The 14,327-nt window shown below is 41.5% G+C and overlaps 2 protein-coding genes across 4 annotated transcripts in view; one reads left to right on the forward strand and one right to left on the reverse strand.

The window, feature by feature from the left end:
* The first annotated feature begins 6,151 nt into the window (after nt 1–6,151).
* pebp1 (phosphatidylethanolamine binding protein 1) lies at nt 6,152–8,314 on the forward strand. The gene is made up of 4 exons (XM_050050671.1): nt 6,152–6,369; nt 6,699–6,808; nt 7,350–7,450; nt 7,857–8,314. Exons 1-4 carry the CDS (start codon nt 6,235–6,237, stop codon nt 8,072–8,074), a joined length of 564 nt encoding a protein of 187 aa, XP_049906628.1. The 5' UTR covers nt 6,152–6,234; the 3' UTR covers nt 8,075–8,314.
* Nucleotides 8,315–11,522: 3,208 nt separating this feature from the next.
* taok3a (TAO kinase 3a) overlaps nt 11,523–14,327 on the reverse strand; it is a 98,005-nt gene continuing 95,200 nt past the window's right edge. For all 3 annotated transcript variants that reach the window (XM_050050638.1, XM_050050639.1, XM_050050641.1), the window contains exon 21: nt 11,523–12,887. In XM_050050638.1, coding sequence (XP_049906595.1) covers nt 12,726–12,887 — 162 coding nt within the window. In that variant the 3' untranslated portion in view covers nt 11,523–12,725. The remainder of the gene's footprint in view (nt 12,888–14,327) is intronic.

Consider the following 14,327-nt stretch of genomic DNA (forward strand, 5'->3'; position numbering starts at 1 on the left):
GGATACAACACCCCGACCACCTGTCAGCTGCCCTCACCACACCTGCCCTCATACCAGCATCACCCGCATAAAATACAGGCTGATGCAGGTATGTATTCGCAAGTAGGTATGAGGACCCAAATGTCCAACGGGTGTCTGTACTGCAGAACTAGTTAGTTAACTCTTTGGCTAGCTAGGATTTGGAGGTACTGGCATGCAGTACCAGTGACTGGTACTGCATGTAAAACTGTATCTTGGCTCCTACAGTTAGTTAGTTAGTTAGTTAGTTAGTTAGTTAGTTAGTTAGTTAGTTAGTTAGTTAGTTCTCTGTGTACCAGCTCCACTACTTCCTGAAAGGAAGTAGGCATGAGTATTTCCTGTCCTATACTATTGAATTAAGTGATTAATCAGGTGTGTGCTGGGTGTGCCGCACACCTGATTAATCACTTAATCCAGTAGTATAGGACAGGAAATACTCATGCCTCAGAGCCCATTAGTTAGTGAGGTTTGGTTTTCTCCGGGTGCTCCGGTTTCCTCCCGACACAAAGACAAATTCAATAAAATTCGGCAAAATAAAATAAAAAGTCTTCTTGAATTATTTCATTCATACTAAGAAATTGTCACAAATTCTTTAAATGTATGCAAAATAAAGCACTGTAAAAAGTTATTTAGTTGGGAAATCATGTCTTTCATTCTTGAATTATTGAGTGTTAACAGTCAACACTGCCATTACTCTAACATTTTTAATCAGCTCAGGTGGGCTATAATCAACCCCACCATATTGTTTGTGACATTGCCATAATACACACTGAAGAAGGGCGTCTTGCCTGAAACGTCCGTGTGGCAATGTTAAAAATTCTAATTGGAGTGCTGTCCTGATCTTTGCTTGCATTAAGGATTCAGCACCCAGTCCCAAAGGTTTGAAATTAATAAATATATGTTTACAAAAAATGAATAAGGAACTGAAATGAAAACATGTCATCAGGGTCACTCAGTGAACCTTGTGATGACACTGCTTTCTGAACAGTTAAAATCAGATATTTGGGGTGACCTATAGATATGTAGCTAAGCCTTGCACATGGTTGCCTGTGTGATGGTGTAAAACATATTTTAATAGGCTTCAACAGATTACAAGAGGTTGTTAGCAGGGTTTTCCTATCATCATACATCTGTCGTACTGAATGACTAAAACATACAAAACCACTGGTATGGTCCTTTAGCTGATTTTACCCAGCCACATATTTGTTGAGTGTTCTGACAGATTTAACAGGTTTAACTAGAGGACACGAAGCAGAGAATTATCTGCTCAACAAAACTGATTTATGATACCATAGCCTGAAGGGTTTCTGTGGTGCTCTGCATGGTGCATCGTCTCACTTTGAACTGGCCTCTCTAACTGCAAAACTTGGCCTTGATCGTGGCACTATAGATAATGACATCATACTGTTTACACTACAGGTATTGATAAACGTGCAAGTCTATAGAAATACATGCATAACACGTGTGATCAAGTTAAATACAATCCAGGGAACATAGAGGCAACTTAATTTAGCAATTACATGACATAATGTAGTAAATTAATGGTAGCCTACTAGGCTTTTACTACTTGCTGACTGAGTGTTTTCTAGAGAGCCTAAAAGTATCATACACATACATCTTGTGCTTTTTAAGGCATTTTCAAAGTAATTTAAGACACATTTCTGGACAAATCATGTTTTTCTGATTGAAGCATTGAAAGTAAGTAAAAAGGAAGTAAGTGGTGCCGTGCAGAGGTAGGTTTTATGTAGGAATATGGTTACCAGAGTGAGTTAGGTTAATCTACATTTTGCCAAGGCAAGGCAAGGCAAGTTTATTTGTAGAGCACAATTCGTACACAAAGTAATTCAAAGTGCTTTACAGAACAAGAAAATGCATTAAAATCACAATACAAAATAAAAACATAAATAATCATTATAAAATGAACTTTAAAAGAGAAGAGTGCAGATAAGATCCTTTCAGTCATATGCACAGTGAAATAGAGCTGTTTTGAGCCTAGATTTGAACATTGTCAGAGTAGAGGCCTGTCTCACATCTTCAGAAAGACTGTTCCAGATTTTAGCTGCATAAAACTGGAATCCTGATTCCCCATGTTTAGTCCTGACTCTGGGCACCAGCAGGAGGCCGGTCCCTGAGGTCCTCAGAGTCCGAGATGGTTCATATGGCACTAACATGTCAGAGATGTACTTTGGTGCTAGGCCGTGGAGAGACTTGTACACAAGCAGAGCTGCTTTAAAGTCTATTCTCTGAGCCACAGGAAGCCAGTGTAGAGACCTGAGCACAGGACTAATGTGCTCGTACTTCCTGGTTCTGGTCAGGACCCGAGCAGCAGCATTCTGGATGTACTGCAGCTGTCTTACGGCCCGTTTGGAGAGGCCAGTGAGCAGGCCGTTACAGTAGTCTAACCTACTAGAGACAAATGCATGGATAAGTCTCTCCAAGTCAGGTTTAGACACTATACCTTTGATTTTGGCAATGTTTTTTAGATGGTAAAAAGCTGCTGATGTTATTGATTTGATGTGGCTGTTAAAGTTCAAGTCTGAGTCCATTATTACCCCGAGATTTCTAACCTGATTTGTAGGTTTTAGAGAGAGAGACTGGAGGTGACTGCTGACACTTTCTCTTTGTTTCTGTGGACCAAATACGATGACTTCAGTCTTGTCTGAATTTAGCTGGAGAAAGTTGTTTTGCATCCACACACTGACCTGTTGGATGCAGTGACAGAGTGAATCCACTGGTCCATATTCACCTGCTGTCAGTGTGACATAGATCTGAGTGTCGTCTGCACAATTGTGGTAGGACACATTATTACTTTGTATTAACTGGCCTAAAGGCAGCATGTAGAGATTGAACAGAAGGGGTCCCAGGATTGACCCTTGGGGCACCCCACAGGTCAAGGCCATGTGGTCTGAGACACAGTTACCAATTTCAACAAAGTACTTCCTGTTTTCTAGATAGGACTTCAACCAATTTAGGGCAGTGCCAGAGATGCCCACCCAGTCCTCTAGTCTCTGTGAAAGGATCTCATGATCGACAGTGTCAAAAGCAGCACTCAGATCTAGTAGGACTAAAACTGAGACTTTGCCTGCATCAGTGTTCAGGCAGCCAACAGGTAAGTGCAAATATAAGGTAAAAAAGACAGCATCAAGTTCAGTGGTAGGTTTAAAGATTTGTAACAACAGAAACGTGAACTTTCACACAGAAAAGCTTGATTCATTTCGATGAAAATATATTAAAAGATGATAAATTAATTAATATAAAATGTTCTTGCCAATCAAGACCTCACACATTTAAATGTAGGATTATTCAATGACTTTCAAGGCCTTATATGTTTGATTTAAAAAAAATCATTTAGAATGGTTTATGACCTTTTAAGAACCTGAAGACAAGGTTCAAGGTTCAAGGTTGCTTTATTTGTCATTCATCATGTACATGCTGAACGAAATACAGTACTCCGTTCTCAGTGGAATAATAAATAAATAAATAAATAAATAAATGCAGTATATACCTAGAGAATCTAGGAGCCCACCCTGAAATCCAATCTTATAATTTAAGTAGTACTATAAATATGTATGTGTAGGGATTTAAATTCGGGCTTCACACGGAGGCCCCAAATATGTTGAGTTCTATCTGAGCTGGTCCAGGCCCAGCAGGAAAAAGGTGTGGGCTGCTCCGCTGTTCCCGAGTACAGAGTTGACCAGCCGCTGCAGTGCCTGCTTCTCTGCCACTGTGCAGCTGCAGAACCACGCGGTGATGCAGGAAGTGAGGATGCTCTCCACCACACACCTGTAGAAGGACTTGAGGATGTCTATCTTCAAGCCTGCCCTGTGAAGTGAAGACGCACTGGTTTAGATGCAATGCAAAGGTTTTAAGAATAGGAGTTTAGCAATTCAGTTTGTCCGTGAGGGGGAGAAATACAGAAGGGATAAGTTAGTAAGGAGGTAAGGGTGTGACTGCCTAGAAGGAGCTTGTGATTGGGAAATGCAAGTAGATTTAGGGAGAAAGCTTGTTGTTCCCCAGGAAATAGTTTGTACCAATCACAGGCCTGACATAGTGTTGTGGTCAGTGAGTCGACGGATAGTTTATTTCATTGAGCTGACAGCTCCTTGGGAAGACTCATGAAAGAAAAAAGCTTAGGTATGCAGACTTAGGAGCAGAAGCTGAACAGCGAGGATGGATTTGTCCAGTGGAAGTGGGGTGTAGGGGATTCATAGCATTCATAGTTTATCCTCTCTAGCTCCTTTAACTTTAGCTTATATTAGAGTTATGCTATGTAGTGTGTGAAATAGACTATGGTGAATGTGCTAGGAAAGGTAGTATCAGCACTACTTCTACCTGGCGCTCGCATGTAAGGAGCCTGGGTTTGTTGAAGGTGGCAATGCTGTTTGGGATGAGAAAGCCATGTGTAAGTAAGGTAAAGGAGGTGCTGTTTGGGATGAGAAAGCCATGTGTAAGTAAGGTAAAGGAGGTTGTTGGGTTGGTGTGGGGAGCAATGAGAGCTGGCATTAGGGGAGTGTCTCTGGGACGCCAGAGATCACTGTCTAGCCTCCTGGAGGTGTCGTGGGACCAACTAGACGAAACACTGGTGAAAGGAGGTTCCCACCCGATGACCCCAAAGACATGCTAGTTATCACTGCTCACTGGTCTGTATAGTTAAGCCTTGCCATAATAGCTTATCATAGGGCTTAGGAAGTTATTCACTGAGTGCTGATCCTTTCTCTAGAGCACAAACTTCTTGTGTTTATTTGAATTGAATTCACATCCATAACAATAAAACTGAATTAATTTAAGTGTGATTTAAGTTATGATAGGATGATTGTTCATTTACCCTCTGAAACCTGAATATTATTTTTTTAAAAGCATGGGAAGAAGGTAATGAGCATCAAAAGAATAAATGACACAAAAAAATCTGTAAGAAATTAAAATAAATAAAACCAAAACATTAGTTTAAAAAAAAAGGAAAAAAAAGAAAAGAAAGTTAAGAACAAACAAGCAATCAAGGAAATAACCTGGAAAACGTGTTTAAAAATTATAATAATTCTGTAACATAATGTAATGATAATTATAAATTTCATTTCTCCCTAGCTTTTAAAAAAATATTTCTCTAAATCTATTAATGTTTTTGCAATTTGTGGAACATTTCTTACCAAGTTGCTCCTTGCCTTCCCCCCCACTTTTATGAAAGAAATCACACCAATTCGCTCAGGGGTCAAAGGTTTAATGACTCGCTACTGGTGTCTGAAAGCAGTAGCACAAGAAAAGTGATGTTGATCTAAGTTTCAAAGGGTTAATTAAGCTAAGTCAGCATTAGTATAATCACATATAGGGAATAAATGCCACAAATCTGTGTTTGTGTGTTTAAGGTCTGTGGCATGCAAATATGAAGCACTGCCATAAAGGCTGTAATAGGCATCAATCATGTAATACAAATGACTGCTATATAATACTATACTGATCACCTCTGACCTACTTTAAACCCTTAGAGGAATAGTTTTGCATCTTAATAAGACGGAAAAACACATCCCTCTGCTTTAACAGGTAAAATACGCTCAAATTAGTTAAATAATTATCCCACAGCCAGACCCCAGTTTCTAAAAATGGGATGTCTGGAAACAGAAAGTGTGTTAATGGAGCATGAGAGCTGAAGGAGAGACCAGCTTGGGGGAGATCTGATTGACAGGCATTTTAGCCAATCACAATTCATGTGGCAGAGAGGTGACACCGCCCTCTAACGGTTACCTTCAGCATGTGCAGTTTGTGCCGTTCAAATGTAGTCACATTGCTCGGAAAAATGCCTTTCACCACTCAGTACTAAATACAAGAAGCATTAATAATTTCATTTACCTCCCATTTGACTTAACGAAGCAACGTCAGCATACATAAGTACTAATATGTCATTTTTGTGGTTTAAACGGGCGACAAACTTGGTAATTATCAACCAGTGGGAACTGACATCAAAACAATTAGTTGTTATTAGCGCTACAGTTGGGAATAAACTTGTAAACATGACTGATATCTACTTAAGTTCATTCTGGCATGATTTCAGATTTATAAATTAAGATATTTTGTATTCAGTTGCTTTAAATTGTAAGCTAAACGCGCAAATTCTCCACCAGTTTCTATATCTCCTAGTGGTGCCTGAACGCAACACTTTTGGCAGTTTGTGTGTGCTTGGCAGTAGCGGTACAGTCAGCGTCTGCAGCCGGACTACAAGTCAAAATGCCCGCAGATTTGAGCCAGTGGACCGGGCCTCTTGCCCTGCTGGAGGTCGAGGAGAAGCCTGCCAAGCCTCTGACTGTTAAATACGGCTCTGTGGAAATCGACGAGCTCGGCAAAGTGCTCACGCCAACACAGGTTAGTTAGCTAACTAATGTTGGCTAGCCATGCTAACAACTCTGCTAATTTAGCGTCGTTCCTGCGTTAGCTTAAAAGTTAGCATATACGTAGCACAGTGCTAACACATTTCTTGTAATAAATGCTGCTTTGTAATTGATTATTGGGTGTCAGCGTGTTTGCAAACAATGGACTGGGTTACATAATGCCTTCAGCGTGTCTGCAGCTGTAATAGACTGTGAATAGCGCCCTCACATGGGCGTTACAGCTGCTAAAGCTCGGGCATGCAACCAGCTAAACATTGGAGTGACGCACCAGTTTTAATAGTGTTCACATGTGTTCACACGCAGGTGCAAAATCGACCCACTTGCATCGAGTGGGAAGGATGTGACCCCGGTAAACTGTACACTTTGGCCCTGACCGACCCTGACGCTCCCAGCAGGGAACAGCCCAAATTCAGGTGAGAGGAGCAGCCACAGGAGGGTGGAGGGAGGTGCGGCGTGGCTGCAACATTGTGGAGGAGTAGCTGATGCATGTGCATCAACTCATGGGAAATGCAGTCCCCAAATAAAGTAAATAATATGAAAAATAAAGTTATTATATTGGCAATAAAATGCAAGTAGTGGTTGGAAGTGAAGGGGGGGTTTCATCTGTCTTAAATTTATTCTGCATAGAGTAATATCATTGTATTCCAAAGAACTAAAGGGGGTCCAGTCTTGTGGTCATGGGGACACTGGCCCCTGGTGGACTCATGGGAGGATTGAATTGCAAAGCGACTGTGGCCCCATTTACCTCACTTTCCTGTTACTTCCTGTGCACTGTGCATGCACTCTGCTGATTTGAAATAGTGTCAAGATCTCAGCAGACTATATACATGCTTATTTATATTTTGCCTGGAGCTCTAAATCAAAGTGTCTGGGCCAGTTTCCTTTGTGACCAAGATTATTTTCCACGAGCGTTAGATTTCATTGCAAACATGTATGTTTTGCCTTTCACTGTAGGGAGTGGCACCACTTTCTGGTGGTCAACATGAAGGGGAATGACGTGTCTTCTGGCTGTGTCATGTCCGACTACGTGGGCTCTGGTCCACCCAATGGCACAGGTAAAAGAGAATGAAGCTTAGAGAAATACAATCAAAGAATTGAGACAGTTTGATCAGTTAAACCTAAACCAAATCCACGATGAGTATAATGCATGTGTTCCTGGACTCTGTTGTTGATAGAGAGACCAACAGTTGTTAATGTTTTTTTTCCATATTTCTCTTGATGAAACTTGTCCTTTTGTAAGAATACATGCAGCTTATGTCAAGATAAAATAAAACTATCCACAAGGCTGTCGTTAAATATGTCAAATATGTAACTACCAGTTTAGAGTTTGGCACGTCTGCAGGCTTTGCCACAGTTAAGCTCACACTGTATCTGTAGCCTGGCATCAATAATTTACGGTTTACAGCTGTTGTTTGTAACACAACACAACATTTAAAAAGCCTCTGTCGTTGTCCCCCTCAGGTCTCCACAGGTACGTGTGGCTGGTGTATGAGCAGTCAGGCAGCCTGTCCTGCTCCGAGACCGTCCTCACTAACCGTTCCGGAGACGGCCGCGGCAAGTTCAAGATCCAAAGCTTCAGGCAGAAATACAACCTGGGAGCTCCTGTGGCTGGAACCTGCTACCAGGCCGAGTGGGACGACTACGTCCCCAAACTGTACGAGCAGCTGGCCGGAAAGTAAAATGAAAAGACTTGACTCGAGCGTTCAGCACTAGGAATTCACACAGAGGCTTATGGTCTGTAGGAAATTCCATTTTGCAAGAAGCAAAAAACCCCAACAGTAACAAAGCATTTTTTGTGAGTGTGCCACTGAATAATATTACTTTTCCCACTGTTGCCTACCCATGCTGTGACAGGAAAAACTGCTCCTCTCAGTGATGTCACCTGCACTCATCTGCAATAAATCGGTTTAACACTGAAATGGTTATTTGTTGAAGTGTTTTCTGATCCTGTCAGTCCTCCATAACATCTTAATATTAACCATATTAAGTATCGTGAGGATAGATTGTACATGTGCGCGATGATTTGAGAAGTTTGTTCCATTGTGATTTGAATAATTAGAACCAGGGGCACTTCAGTTTTGAAGTTGGTTATATTCGGTACCTCAGCTGCAGAAGGAGCACTTTGCAGAAAATACAGCATAATTTACCATAAAAGGTGTTGGCAGGTATAATGTACATTCTGACTGAAGAACTGGGGTCAAGATTTAGATCCTTTGCCTGCAAAGTGTCTCAATTAAATAAATAACTTGTAGGAAATGGACTGTACTGTGGTAGGAATGCTGCAGTCTGGAACTGCCATGAACTGCTCAGTTTAATCCAACATACCTTCAGTAACCTTTGTTCTTTGTTCTTTAATTTTTGTACCGTCACCTCAACGTGCTTTCACCAGCTCTGCAATGTGAGATGAGGATTTGACACATACAGTAGCTTGACAATTAGACTGAAGTGACATACAGTACATGTCAGTCAGCATGCCCCCAGTTTGCAGAAGCAGGCTGGAGTCCAACAATGGCAGTTTAGCAATCTACTGCTGTGGAGGGGTCAGCAAGAACATGTATTTACCCACCAGAAAAAAAGTCCCACTTAAAAAAATCAGTATCAGTTTTAGTATTTGCTATATTGAGAGTATTTTCACTGCTTCAACTTAATGTCAGACAGTGATTTCCAACAGGAAAACGAAGCTGTGTTAACACGCTCTTCAATGCAAGACTCCATTAAGAAAAACAGCGATTTAACAACACTGAAAACAGGAGCCACTGGTTTATCACTGCCTTATACAGTTGTTTTGTTTGTGTTATTGTGTGACTTCGGCGTTTAAAAGGGTTGGTTTGGATTCACCAAAGTCATACAATAACACAAACTAGCAAATTAAGCGAAGCAGAGGTCGACGAGCAGCTCCGGTATTCAGAATACTAATATTGCAGTTTTGTCAATGGAGTCTGGTGGCTTTGATGAGAGCATAGATGGGGAACTGAAGCTGTTAAAGGCTTTCACATCGGAAAGGGCTGTCTGACAAAAAGGTGAAGCACTGAAAATACTCTCAGCATAGTGTACACTGATACACAACTGATATTGATTTTTTTTTAGGTGGCTAGCAAACAAGACAACAAAAATCCCAGGCTGAGAGGCAGCAGGACCAGCAGTCCCCACACCAGAGGCCTCTCTCCTTTGCTGCTGGCACAGGAGCTCTTAAGCACCTCCTCAATGCCAGGTGCACTGCACCTTGTTAAGTAATGCAGCACACCTGGGCAGATCTACAATGGAGGGAAAATGGACAGCAGCACAGAACACACACAGCTGTAACAATACACTCAAACTGATAATTTTTTTTTAGGTAGGTAAAACGTATTTTGTTGCAGTACGTTGCTTAGCTTCTATGTTGGACTCCAGCCTCCTCCTCCAGACTGGGGGCATGCCAACTGGCATCTACCCTATGTATGTAGTACACTGACTGTGGATAAGTACCCGATGCAACCCCACTTAAGAAAATCTGAACTATCCCTTTAGGTGATGAATGTTGAGGATAAGACCAACCATGTTTTCAGAGATGGGAGCCATTCAGCAGCAGTGTGTGCTGTCAAAATGAACCCCCACACTGTTTTAAATGCACATCAGCAGGCTCAAAGTAATTCATTACCTTCTGCTTTGTTAACCAGGGTGTTAAACAATTCAGTTTTATAAATATTAGGCCTTCTAAGTCATTAAACAGTCTTAAATTTGAACAAACATTTTATCCAATTTGTCTATCTTTAAATTGATTTTTGTCTAAATGAGTCAAGTTCCTCTGCGTAAATGTCCACATTTCTGAATTTTGAAACCGACCACTAAGCCTAACAGTCGTCTTATACATGAACTTACCTTTTAGCAAAATGTAGATTAACCTAACTCACTCCCGGTGGCACGGAGCTGCAGTGGTAAGCATTGTCGCCACAGCAAGAGGGTTCCTAGTTTGAACCCAGGGTGGGTTGCGGGTACTCGAGCTTATTTCCAACATTAATTTATTGAACAACATAGGCATTGAACTGGTGCAGCAGTGGTACAGTGGTGCTGTGGTTAGCATTGTCGCCTCACAGCAAGAAGGCTCCTGGTGGGGGGTTCGAACCCTGTGAGCCTGTCTGTGTGGAGTTTGCATGTTCCTCCCGTGTCAGCGTGGGTTTTCTCCAGGTGCTCCAGCTTCCTCCCACAGTCCAAAGACATGCAGGTTAATTGGTGACTCTAAATTGTCCGTAGGTGTGAATGTGAGTGTGAATGGTTGTCTGTCTCTATGTGTCAGCCCTGTGATAGTCTGGTGACCTGTCCAGGGTGTACCCTGCCTCTCGCCCAGTGTCAGCTGGGATAGGCTCCACCCCCCTGTGACCCCCAACGGAAAATGAATGACTGATAACCATAGCCCTACATATAACCTAAACCTGCACGTGACTACACGTTTACTACTTACCTGTAAGAATCTGGCAGTTGGATATGCATCATGATACAGGGGTTACAGTTCCATATACTGCGATACTGTAAGCAAGATATATTGCTTTTTGATATATCTAATTTCAGGAGCTAGGTGGACGCCCTTAAAGACTGAGTCATAGTCTCGCATTCTTTGTGTTTACACTAGCAGCATGTTGTTTTGTTGGCTGAAGAAAGAGTACAACACTGTTGTCTCGTGGTCGAGAATTTAAACACAACACAAATGTACCACTGCCAGAATCACAAAACATGATATTATACTTGCGCCCCTACAGTTGTGCTGTGACGTCCCTCCCACTGTCTCTGAGGACGTTCCAGCCAACCCCATCAGGTAGCTGGCTGAAGTGGGAGGGTCGTTACCTGGATTGAGCTCACCTGGGCCTCCCAGGCTGTAAAAGCTGGTCAAAGGTTTCACTCGCTCTCTCCCTTCCTGCAGCTGACGTCCACTTGGCATCATTGCTTTTGGTTTGCACCTACAACACATCCATGCATGGCTTTCATTACTGACCGACACACTCTACTGGTTATTTAAGTTACTCTTAGATTAATAAATGATGCTTGTTTTAACTAAACATTTTGTGTGGACTCCCAACTTCTCACTTCTCACATTCATTCAGCCAGTTTGTGACAGTATGCAGTGAATATGATGATAAGATAACACGTCCTTCGTTTGTGTGATGAGCACTTTATTTACAAATATAATTAAAAGCTCTGACAGATTCATGCTTTCTTTTAACCTGGAAAAAAAAATTAAAGTGCATGCAATAATAAAGCATCATACGGGTCTGGTTTATAAGAAAATACACAGCTCGGGAGTTGTGTAAAGCAAAAAAAAAAAAAAAGAAATCAGATGAGAATCCCATTGATACATGACTGAGCCTCTGAGGAGGGGGGAGGGAAAAGAAGCGCCTTTAAAAATTATTTTTTTTGATTTGAGTGACAGTTAAAATACAATACGAAAATAAGTAAAAGCTCTCCATAAATCCTTCTATACACAAAGTACAAGTCCCCCAGCCCGCCCGTGAAGCCCTTTGTGCTCGCTGGGAGATGGAGTTCACATGTATTATTATTCACATTGACTGCCAGTGCAGAGAAATCAGTATGATACACGTGTCGAGTACCACAATTCACCCTCCCCACAGTAATTAAATTCACCCGTCACATTTATTCGAAGCGTACCTGTATGTACATGATATTTGTGTCTCAAAGTATCAAATTATTCAAATTTGTCATAAAAATGTCCTGATGAATAAATACCAAAAAGTGTTGAAAGACGCAGCACGGACTGACGGCTGCGGAAGAATCTGCTGTTTGATTTATCTCGTCCAGAGATTTATTTTTTTCTTTTTGCACCAAACTAACCAAAAAATGAATCACCTCTAAGAATGCATGTTTGTGGAGCGATGTCGCTCGTCCATCTGCCCTCGTTTTTCTCTCCCTCCTTCTCTCGTCTTCCACATTTAGTCACAACAAAAGTGTCATCATTGCACAAGAAACATGAAACACTGTGACTATGTTATCATTATTCTTACAAAAACATGACAACTACAGGAAGTTATCCAGCATATTTTTTTCGTCATCTTGTGACACCATGAGAGGCAAGGAGGGGGAGGAAGTTTAGGTGGGTTTAGGGTAGGAGGGGGGAGTACTAAAACCTGCCATCGACTCTGTCTGACCGGCCCAGGAAACACACTGGAGCTGATTCTGGAGCCGTTTTTTCTTTTTTGCGTCTGTGTGTGTTTGTGTGTGAGGGCGTCAGCAGCAGTGAACACCTGCACTGTCAGGTAAAAGGAGAGGAGGGGTGTACTGAGGCAGACGGACGCCCCGGGGACTACGAGAGACGGCGGCAGCAGCGGCGGCGACAGCGGCCCCTCATCTGTAGTCGTCCTTGGGAAGGTCCAAGGTGCCCAGGTTGCCGAAGCCCAGCCGCATGCTCTCCATGTCGAAGGTGTCGGTCTCCCGCTCCTGGCGCTCCAGCAGGTGTTTGATGCGGTCGGTTCGCTCCTTCTGAATAGAAACCAGCTCCTCCTCAATCTGGGGGAAACACACAGGAACAAGAGACGTACAGGGTTAAACTGGTGACAGAAGTTGTTGCTTTCAGGGAGCAGTGTGTAGGATTTAGGGGAATGTATTGGCAGAAAGAGAATATAATAATTATGTTGTGTATGAAGGAGACCTCAAAACCTCCTGGAGCTTCTTGATTAAAAGTTAACAGAGAAAAAGGTGAGCACATATTTGCAGGTACTAGACTAGTGGCCCGTCTCCAACATGTCCAACAGCATGGCAGAAACGCACTTTTTTTTAAACGTATTTTTCTGGTTAAAAATCAGAGTCAGACACCTGTACGGATAATTCAGTTCCTAATAAAAAAACCTGAACAATAAACACTTCAGGAATTCTTACCATAAGTTTTAAGTATAAGTTTCAATCTGCAGTATGCAATCCTCACCACTAGATGTCACTAAATCCCCCAAAATCTTACACACTGTTTCTTTAATATAACATTATGAAATTAATGTTGATTGCACAATGTAATGGCTACAGAATAATGACACCATCGGTGATTAGACTGGTTTCCTATCGACCTTGCTTTCACTGTGCGGTTCTGTCTGTCCCCAGGTGAACTGCCGATCCAGTCAGTCTGGCACCATTTCTACCTGCTTTCATGTCTCCATTACTACTAAATGAATGAATGAATGAACTGTGTTGTTGGTAGTTGCTACTCTGAGGAAAAAGGAAAGCGATTGTTGTGTTTGCGACAGCGGCGACAACAAAAATATAACTTGGAAACACTTGAAGAGAAAGTTGTCTGTTTCCACTTTAATGTATGAGACATCTCTAATTACTATATTTTTTTAATGAAAAGTTAAGTTTTATTTCTGTTGTAGTTTATTTACCTTGACAGATTTGGTAGTTTTGGTTTTATTTTATGCAGATTTTTAGTTTCAGTTTTTCCTCAAGTTTAATATTTTAACACTCAGATGACAGTACAACAGCTTTGGGGCCTCTGTTCAATGTTCAATTGTCTTTTTACCCTGCACTTTAAAACAAACAGTTAAATATGTAATGTAATATCCCTTATAATCATCAGTCGTAAAAGATGTAGCCACAGTAACATCTTTAAAGTATACAGTCCAAATGTGAAAGCAAAGTCATAAAAACTAAACCTTTTAAAAATTTTGAAATCTTTTTTTTTTTTAATACAAAAAACGTGTGCAAAAAATAAAATAGAAAAGAGTGAAACGGTCAAAACAACATGTGTGCAACTTATTCTAATAGAAAGAAAAGCACATGTGGAACTAATAACATTAATTTAGGCTCAGCTCCATGTGCAGTAAATTAGCTAGCATGCACAACACCAGGGTCCCACAACTGGCAAACATAAATGGAATGCAGCCGCTATCAATGGTATTAGTTACACCTGTGTTTGACCATCAAATCATGGGCTGGAGGTGCAAACTTCTTCACTGAGCG

This window comes from Epinephelus moara, chromosome 8 (assembly GCF_006386435.1).
Source record: "Epinephelus moara isolate mb chromosome 8, YSFRI_EMoa_1.0, whole genome shotgun sequence".
NCBI classification, from domain to species: Eukaryota; Metazoa; Chordata; class Actinopteri; order Perciformes; family Serranidae; genus Epinephelus; species Epinephelus moara.

Excerpts from the sequence above, each read along its gene's own strand:
- pebp1 (XM_050050671.1), top strand. The coding sequence starts at position 6,235 with ATGCCCGCAGATTTGAGCCAGTGGACCGGGCCTCTTGCCCTGCTGGAG. Across the intron at positions 6,370-6,698 it reads AAGTGCTCACGCCAACACAG|GTGCAAAATCGACCCACTTG; the intron begins GTTAGTTAGCTA and ends GTTCACACGCAG. Across the intron at positions 7,451-7,856 it reads TGGTCCACCCAATGGCACAG|GTCTCCACAGGTACGTGTGG; the intron begins GTAAAAGAGAAT and ends TGTCCCCCTCAG.